The following is a 9484-nucleotide window of genomic DNA, read 5'->3' on the forward strand; positions in this document are numbered from 1 at the left end:
TATAAAATTAAGATACTTAGTAAAATATTTTATTGAAACGTAGGTGACCACTGTAAAATGCAACTGGGTTTGTCATCAGTGACCCATTGAAAAATATATATGTATTTTTTTAAGAGAGCAGACGGTCCTTCCTTTTTGCCCCTGCGGCCATCACCGCCTTCGTTTCGACGCAGCAGTCCTTCAGTCCAGTTACGCATTTTCAGCAGGGTTCACAGCAGGGTGACTGTCTGTGCAACAGCACCACCTGTCCCGCCAGCCCCGCCTCCAGCCCTCCCTGGGGCAGAACGTAGAGCTTGCCATCGGCTGCCCGCTGCGGGTCCATCTCCCGCAGTTGGCCGTTGCTCCTCTCCAGTGCCTCCAGTGGCCACAGCTGGTAGTGCAGGCTCTTTCCCTGCTTGGCCAGGACGTACGCCTCCTCCACCGCCTCGCCCCGCCAGCAGGGGGCGTCCTGCGGCAGCAGCAGCCAGGGCAGGGCAGGGTCTGACTGGAAGCACCCCTTCTTCAGACTGCCCTGTGCCACCCCCAATAGAATCCCTGAGGGAACATGGACATACACACATTTGGCCACAAAATAACCATCCTCAAAATAATAACTTCATTGCCTGAAGGGGATGTTAATTTTTCATTTGTCATTTTTCCAACAGTCCATTCTTATCTAAAGCTGAGTTGAAAAGGCTATCCTTTAAAGAAACTCATTCTGAATATTGGTGAATGTGGATGTTTCATTTAAATTTGTAGGTACATAGAAGAAATTTATCTGGCGTCTAAACACTTAGGGTGCTGGGAGGACAGGTGTGTGCTACGTGGATAGGGGGGTGCTGGGAGGACAGGTGTGTGCTACGTGGATAGGTGCGAGCTGGGAGGACAGGATTGTATTGGTCCCTCTCTCACCTGAGGCCACGGCCCAGTGTGCTCTGTGGCCGCTGCGCAGGCAGGGCTCGTGGTTGAAGTCCTCATCGTAGCTGCGCAGACGCAGTTAAAGATCAGGACAGAGGCGTGTTCTTCCTGACTGCCTAGCCTGACTAGCTGTGCCCATGGAGAGCGCCAAGCCTGTCTAAAACAAACTGGCCCAGGCCTACAGTATGACAGCCAGTCCAGCATGAAACTGCCGAGCTGCTCTGAAACACGGCGAGTATAAAGGTATAGCCCTACCGACCTTTCGGAAAACCCCAGTGTCACATTCAGTGCTTGCCCCAATAGCATGGGCTTTTTTTTGCTGTGGTCCATCTAGAAGGAATGGCGTAAGAAGCTGGGCTTATTCCTCTATCACAAGCTAGCATGCAAATGTAGATATTTGCCATGCGAACTTGCGATCAATTTATTTATTCACACTGCAAAAACTTTCTGAGAACACTGAACTGTTACGAGGCTCCGGGGTCACCAGTTGAGAAATATAAATTTTATCTGGTGCATTATGTTCATCTGATTTGTCATAAACAAATTATAAATTATCACTGATGTGTAAAAAATCTGTTCAAATTTGTAGTGAGGTACCGCTGAAGCCGGGCTCAGGGTAGTCAAGGATACGGAATGAGGACCGGAAGACCGGCAGAGAGGTGTCTCAGGATGAGGGTCGAGTTAGCCCCTCCCATTCCTCCCGACAACTGCTCCGCACGGCACCCGCACACCTCTTCAGCAAGCAGAGCCATGTCCCGGGCTGAAACACACACACGTGATTTAGCCAGACCTGCTCTAGACATGTGCTGAAATGCTGCTGTTTGGATGAAAGTACAAAAACTGCTTCTTCACCTGAGAAGATCTCCCCCTGTGCAGTGTAGCCCCTCTCCATTGCTGTGTGCACCACCGTCTCCATGGACACGCCCAGTGGGTGCTGCAGTAGCTGTGCAGCCATCCACAACGCCACCAGACCACACCTGAGGAACAAAGACGGTGCACACTCATGCACCCACCACTGAAGTTCAGCGGCCCCGCCCCCAAAAGGTACATGTCCCACTGCAACCCAACACATCAATTCCTTACACCTCGACAAGTACTGTATTACATATTAGCTTCAAGAGTTTACATATTAAAGGTGCAGTATGTAAGTCTGCTGTAAGAACACCTTGGTTCATGTTTGGCTAAATTTCTTTCACATTTTGACAGATTTCAATAAATTAAAAGGTCTAAGAAATAAATCTGGTCTCCCTGACAGCCCCAGGCTGTGAAATCAGCAATTCTAAATTTCTCAGCTTCTGAATCTTTACAACCAATCAGGACAGCTTTCTGCCCTGCCTCTTCTTGCAAAATTCTGAGTAAAATTTTTTTGAAGCTTTTAAACATAGGATGACAAGGTAGTACTGGAGTTTTGTGTAGTTTGGAGGGCTAGGCAACGTTACCATAACAGGAGGCAGGGCAGACAGTCGTCCTGATTGGTTGTTAAGATTCAGGCACAGTGAAATTTGCATGTAAAATCAGCATTTCAGTTAGCGGCAGCATTGACTCACTGTGGTCCATCCTGAATGAGGGAAGGCACGTATTTGTTGAACAGCGCCCACTGCAGGTCTTGCCTGAAACTGCATGAAAAACACTGCAGGACTAGTTCAGATTTCAGCAAGGGAGTGAGGGGGTTTCCGATTGCTTATCCAACCTTGTATGAATTAATGTTTTACCTTCTCTTTTCAAACCATATGTTTACCATGAGATTACTCAAATATAGAGTGCCATTGAGTTTCTCCCTTTAACAGGACTCCATTGTTAAAAGAAAGTGAACGACTGTATCTAAAACATTCCAAACACTGAACAGTGAGAATCTGTACACCTGAATCAACTGCTAGGTTAAACTCAGTTCGAAACATTACAAATGTTCCGGTGATTCAAGACTGTGGGCCACATTGTTCATGCTCGTAAGGGACATTTTTGTACAATACAAGCCAGGATTCCACATATTCTATGTGGATTTTGTGATATGATCGCGTCAGCTGCAACTGCAGAGGTCCCCAGTGTAATCTATATATTTCATAAATTATCCACTGTAGTTACATAATGATAAAGTGAACCCATTATTAATTGTTCTGAAAGCAAGGGTACTTGAAAACACTAGGTATGTTCATAGTACTGTGAAGAATGAACACAAACATTCATAACTTGCATGGTATTGGGTGATATAGACTCACTTCAATAGTAACCAGGGGAACTACAAAGGTGAGCTCTGCCTCACCTGCCCTCTCTCTGTCTGAGCAGAAGCCGAGCTTCCTCGTGGTCCCCCAGCACCGGGGACTTTCCCTCGGCTATGGTCTGGTAAAGCTTCTTCTTACCGGAGACTGGCAGGACAGCGGGGGGTGGCGGGGCCGGTGGAGGTGGAGGAGAGGGCAACGTGGGGCCGTCAGTCGACATGCCGCCTGTCCACCTCCTCTGCTCACTCTGTGGTCAGTAACCACGGCAAACTGCGGACTGATGCATTGTTGTCAAACAGTCAAGTTACAAACTTTACAAAACATGCAAATGGAAGAAACAAATACTTCTTTTAGAAAAAGACGAAACTAAATCGTGCCATTTTCCTTAATATTTTGCATAGTAGGAGCCAATATGTAATACGAGCATCATACTCATGAGATTCATATTAAGTTACCAGGCAACTTGTCTTTTGAGAACACCTAAAATGATTATAAAGATGCTTTCCTGTAAAAATAATAATAATAATAATGATAATAATAATGATAATAATTGCAAACCCACACGATGTTAAAATGTCGAGTCTATGTCGAGACAGCTGAGGTTACTCTCAATGAGACACCGAATCTGCACAATGGATTGCACCATTACACATCTAGGTTCAATCATAGAGTCCCTCGGCGTGAATACATGTTGCGGCTACTGCGCCTGCGTCTTACAGTAAGCCCCAGCTACCAAACACAAAAGCACTACAAATATAGCAAAATTCAAACCCCGCGTAGTACACTACTAAATTTAGATAGTTATTTTAGTATCTAGCCTTGTGTGTGGTTCACAGATGTCCTAATGTCTTGCAATAAGATATCTTAATATTTCTTTACATTCCATCAAAGTCATATCAGCAACACATTTCCGGAAGTTGGCTACATTGGCTAGCTAGCAATCATTAGCTGTAATATAATCGTGAAACGTAACATATAGATGAAATATATAAAATAGCTTTTACAATATGCTATAGAATGAGAAACTATTTAATTAAAAACTGAAACAGTGTTTTAAAATTAAGCTCATGTGGCACATACCCGGGTCGTACTGATAGGGCTTCTGTCTGGAGAACAGCTATAACCGTGTTACACAGCATACTACCCAGTCCCGATTCCATATAAGGGTAGCTAGCTAAACTATTGGACACGTCATTTTCGTCTAGGATTAGATTTATTTAGTGAAAGGTTATATTTCCTTAATACATCTCCCTCAAAATAACGTCTGGAAGCTATCACATAAAACCATACTTTGCAATACTGCATGCCAGTGAACTAGCTAGCCCGCTCTGGGGGAAATTTGGCATTTGAGCACATTAGTTTGCAGTGATAAAAATAGCTTCGTTTACATTATATATTATGTAATTTTATTAACTCGATTTCATTTAATGAATCAAGTGCTATGTTCAGATTATGTGTAGCCCCCTAACGTGACGTTTATTATGTGACGAACTATCGGCGACAAACAGGAAACTGCTTCCGGTGAGCTTTAGGGCGGGGGAAACAATTCGTTTTATTTTCACTTATTCGTATGTTTTTATTTGTTTATTCGGTGTTGTTTCCACAAATCAGTGGATGGCATATGCTACTTTAAATTTCAATTATGTATCCAAAATCAATATAGTATGAGCACAAATATATGCCTCCCATTTTGGATCTAGACGCGATTTTGGATTGAGCCAAAATGAAAACTATTACCCAAGTTACTGCAATCGAATTGAATTATCAATTCATGTAGAGTCATTTCGCCTTGTCCAATCACCCCACACCTTTTGCGGATCGCTGAACTTTTTGTAAACCAACGGAAGCCCACAAATCTATGGAAAGGCAGGGTCTATTTGATGATTGACGGATAAAGCAGCCAACGACGTTAATTAAGTGTCTTGTGCTTCTGGGTGGCGGGCCCGGTCGGAGCCATTGATAATAGACACCAGCAGGCCGCACGTTGGAGTAGCTCAGGAGAAACCGACCTAAAAGTATATGTAAGTACTTTTTGGAATATATTACGTCTATACTTAAACAGTGTGTAAAATGTTAACGTTTTTGTTTCCAAAATACTGCTATGAAGCGCATTTTAACATCGAAACGAAACATTTTGATTAACTTTAGTTGCCTAGTCGATTTTCCGAATTGAGGTAGCTACATTAAATGTAACGTTCGCTAGCTAGAATTTGAGCGAGTTTACTGTATTGGTTTTTTAATGTTTAAACAACAGTACTTTTCAAAGTGAAAAGCTCTACGTGCGTTTTATACCTAACCGACGGCAAGAAACCTTTCGACGATCTGTTTGCAAATGCTGAGTGCATGACTGCCTTCTTCGGCCTACAGACAATAGCAGCCTCACCTGATCACTCTCAGAAAATGGCTGGCCAAGACATGCGACTCAACCACACCATTTACATCAACAATCTAAACGAGAAGATCAAAAAAGACGGTACGTTTATTTGTGTGTGTCCCTTTCTCTGTATTCGCCGGCTTGATTTCCTTATTTCTTGAACATGCTGGTTATTTCCCTACGTTATCTTTCTTATGAATGAGCCTGTTACCTTGGCTTCATCCAATCTTGTTTCGCCTACGTAATCCTCCGGGCTACATTTTATTTGCCGTTGCAACCATAGGCTATACGCAAATGTGATTTGTTCCACCAGATTGACTATCGAACTTTCTTCCTCATTAGAGCTGAAGAAGTCCCTGTATGCCATTTTCTCCCAGTTTGGGCAAATCCTGGACATTCTGGTGTCTCGGTCCCTTAAGATGAGGGGACAGGCTTTCGTCATCTTCAAGGAAGTTAACAGTGCCTCCAACGCCCTACGATCGATGCAAGGATTCCCCTTTTACGACAAACCTATGGTATGGTCACAATGCTCCTGACACGCTAATCTTTCCATTGTTTTAATGATATGGTACTTCTCACAGTCTGTGTGAAACCGTTAATGCAATCACAATAACTTGAGTAGAGAGCTCTCAAATATTTTCTAACTGCTAAAACTTGTTTCATGCAGCGCGCAAACTTGTGCAGGGAGTATCCTTACTCTGCGATAGCATGAAAAAGGCATATGTGCACATCAGGTCATTTGCACAGATGTAGGGTCCAAAACACAGTATCCATGGGTGTGGTTTTAATGGTTGCTGATTTACATGAATGTTGGCATTCAGCTGTGAATGGCTAAATTTCAGTTCAATCCAATGACTGTTAAAACCACACCCTGGATACCGAGAACAATCGGTTGCCCTTTCAAAAAGGGAGGATTTGGAGCCGTAGAACTGGTGGTCTCACCGTGCATTCATCCAGTGTGTCCCCACTGAAAGTTCCCTTTAACCCTTTAAAAGGTGCAAGATAACATATGTGAATAGAATGTTCCTAACTGAACCTTCTAATGCTGATGTAATGGTCACTACTGGAAATTGAAAGCAATGGAGTTCTAGAGCACTAACTAAGGGTCTCAAACAAACCAGCTCCTCAAAGGTTTAAATAATGTGGTTTGCTGTATTTGTTTAGCTCATTGTGTTGAGCTGTTCAGTATTTTTTGTGTGGCTCACAACATTAAGGCATTGCTGTTCGGTAGCTTCTGGTGACCATGCTTGCGCTCCTCAACACAGCGAATCCAGTACGCCAAGTTGGACTCTGACATAATCGCCAAGATGAAGGGCACCTACGTAGAGCGCGACCGCAAGAAGGAGAAGAGGAAGGTGAAGGGCCCCGATGTGACCGGAGTCAAGAAGGGCGTGCCGGGGGCGGCGGCCCCCATGGGCCCCGGTGTCCCAACACCCATGCCTGTGAGTGTTCGGACTGCAGCACATCACCGGCTGCTGGACTCTGCTATTTTATTTTACACAATTCAGAGCTGTACTGTTCAGTTTAACATGGTATTGGGGCTGTACTGTTTTACATTTTATTTATGTGTTAGTTATACCACACAGGCAGCAAGGAAAAGGTCTCTGGACTTTTATTTTGCATTGTTATGTTGAGTCATGTGACAGGCCATCTCGTTGACCTTTTAGCCTGTGTCGGATTGATATTGATGACAAACGCGCGGCGAGCAGTCGTGTGCCCCCTTGCAGCATTTAATGCACCCTCTCTCCTCTGCAGGGAATGCCGCCCATGAGCCAGGCTCCCAGAATGATGCCCATGCCCGGGCAGCCCCCCTACATGCCCCCTCCCGGCATGATGCCCCCGCCAGGCATGGGCCCGGGGCAGATGCCCCCAGGAGCCATACCCCCTGGCCAGATGATGCCGGGGCAGATGCCAGGGCAGATGCCTCACGCTCAGCAGGTCAGCACAGTGACATCTGCGTGATTACAAATGGCACCCGTGTGTCTAGGGTGCCCCCGCGTCAAGCGTTGTCTGACGGCTGCTGTGTCTGTTCCAGGTGTCGGAGAACCCGCCCAACCACATCCTGTTCCTTACCAACCTCCCCGAAGAGACCAACGAGCTCATGCTGTCCATGCTGTTCAACCAGTCAGTTGTCTCTCCTCTCTTCCATCCTGTTCTCCCTCCCCTGCACCACCACGCCACAGGGCTTCATTCAGTGCAGTGTTCATTAGCCTGAGTGCAGTCTCCCTGAGGCAGGGCTCTATGCTATCATTTTTTTCAATGTGCTCCTGAGTTGGAAAAATTTAGGAGCAGACTAATGCATCATGATTGGTTGTGCTCCTACGTTATTTTTCCATTTGGCACACATCAATTTTCAGGAGCAAATGCTCTTTCAATGGGAGCACTGTAGAGCGACCTTGAACACATCTGACTTTTGTTTAGGCATGGCATTGCTGTAGTACATCTGCATTTTAGAATGCTCTAAAAGCTACAATTCTCCATTTTCTGTCAATGATGTCAGACTCAATTACTGCTCCAAGCACTTCATGTATTAAAAGTCTGTCTTACTTCATGTTTGCAGGTTTTTTCTGTAAGAATCCTTACTGTCATTTGACTTAGTGCTCCTCTGCTTGCGTGCATTCAGTCTGTCTGGGTACGTTGAAGCTGACACTGTCTCCATTCGCTGCAGGTTCCCCGGCTTCAAAGAGGTGCGTCTTGTACCCGGGCGGCACGACATCGCCTTCGTGGAGTTCGATAACGAGGTGCAGGCGGGCGCGGCCAGGGAGGCCCTGCAGGGCTTCAAGATCACCCAGACCAACGCCATGAAGATCTCTTTCGCTAAGAAATAACGGGAAGCGAAGCTCGTAGCGCGTAGCGTGTACGCGGCTGGCTTGGAGTGTGAGCTTGGGCGCACCAACATCATAAGCCCCTTTGTTGGCAAATTGGCATGACTCTCCCCTTAGCCCAAAAGAAAGGGTTATAAAAAAAAAAGCATCAGTAGACACAGCACACAGGTCACCAGAAATGCCTCCACATACAGTCCCTCGTTGCTCGTATCGGTGGACAGAGCCCATGAACTTCCCAGCAGCACCTGCGTGAACTCAGAAGCTCATGGCCTGTGTCCACTGATACAGCCCCTCCTTTCCCCGGTATCTGTAGACAGAGCGCACACACTTCCCAGCAGCACTTGCGTGAGCTCAGAAGAGGCCGTGCTTCTGTGAGTGTCCCAGCTGAGACAGGTAAGGGAAGTGGATGGCACAGGAGAGCGAAAGGTTAGTGTCTCCCAGCTGTTTAATGTGGAATCTCATTGGATCACTTCATTTAAATATTTAAATCCCCCACCACCACCACCACCCGTTGTGGGTTCACGGAATAGCTGGGTCACATACTCGTTTGATAATTATCAGATATTTTGAGTGCCATGATGATCATTGATACCATGTGGTATATTGTCTGTGTTTTTCTTTATACCTGATTCGTTAGTAAACACCTGAACTTCAGAGGCGGCGCGAGATGCTTCTGGGGGAGAACAAATCACCACTGATATCAGTTGGTTGTTGATCAGATGGCCACTCCGCAGCAAGGCTCGCAGCTGCCATGTGATTGAAGAAAGCTTCGCATGGAAGCGTGTACACCCTTGCTGCTGATTTCCCAATGGGAAAAAGTTTGGATGTTTACTACCGTATGGGGTATAATGAAAGCAAAGAGACTGAAGGAAGGGCAATTGACAACATGGTGGTGGTGATTGAAATTGCATTCGATAATTATCGTTACGGTGTATTGCCCGGCCCTAGTTCAGCGCAAACAGGTAAAATTGTTTTTTTTCTTGTTTTTTTTGTGCTTTTTTTATTTTTTTTTTTAGCTCAGCCCCCTAAATGTAATGTGGAAGTATGCCCTTTTATTATTATTTTTTTAATTATTGTACATTTTTATTACAAGCATTGCACCCAGGGTCTGGACCACCAGACATTGTACCTGGAGCTTTTGTCTTCATGATAAACCTTTTATTATAACCACA

At 45.3% G+C, this 9484-nt stretch overlaps 2 protein-coding genes across 4 annotated transcripts; one reads left to right on the forward strand and one right to left on the reverse strand.

The window, feature by feature from the left end:
* Positions 1-7: 7 nt before the first annotated feature.
* c12h19orf54 (chromosome 12 C19orf54 homolog) lies at positions 8-4620 on the reverse strand. 3 transcript variants are annotated; one of them, XM_035386117.1, is made up of 7 exons: positions 4194-4620; positions 3158-3390; positions 2445-2513; positions 1750-1874; positions 1528-1657; positions 892-962; positions 8-534 (listed from the first exon to the last, which is right to left on the reverse strand). In XM_035386117.1, exons 2-7 carry the CDS (start codon positions 3331-3333, stop codon positions 200-202), a joined length of 906 nt encoding a protein of 301 aa, XP_035242008.1. In that variant the 5' UTR covers positions 3334-3390; positions 4194-4620; the 3' UTR covers positions 8-199. The 3 variants fall into 3 exon arrangements, with proteins under 3 accessions (XP_035242008.1, XP_035242009.1, XP_035242010.1); XM_035386118.1 differs by lacking the exon at positions 4194-4620 and having other exon boundaries at positions 3255-3384; XM_035386119.1 differs by lacking the exon at positions 4194-4620 and having other exon boundaries at positions 2445-2527; positions 3158-3248.
* A 386-nt stretch (positions 4621-5006) lies between these two features.
* snrpa (small nuclear ribonucleoprotein polypeptide A) lies at positions 5007-9484 on the forward strand. The gene is made up of 7 exons (XM_035386120.1): positions 5007-5134; positions 5481-5586; positions 5830-6002; positions 6753-6929; positions 7243-7425; positions 7523-7611; positions 8156-9484. Exons 2-7 carry the CDS (start codon positions 5514-5516, stop codon positions 8313-8315), a joined length of 855 nt encoding a protein of 284 aa, XP_035242011.1. The 5' UTR covers positions 5007-5134; positions 5481-5513; the 3' UTR covers positions 8316-9484.

The sequence above is a fragment of the Anguilla anguilla genome, chromosome 12 (genome assembly GCF_013347855.1).
Source record: "Anguilla anguilla isolate fAngAng1 chromosome 12, fAngAng1.pri, whole genome shotgun sequence".
NCBI classification, from domain to species: domain Eukaryota; kingdom Metazoa; phylum Chordata; class Actinopteri; order Anguilliformes; family Anguillidae; genus Anguilla; species Anguilla anguilla.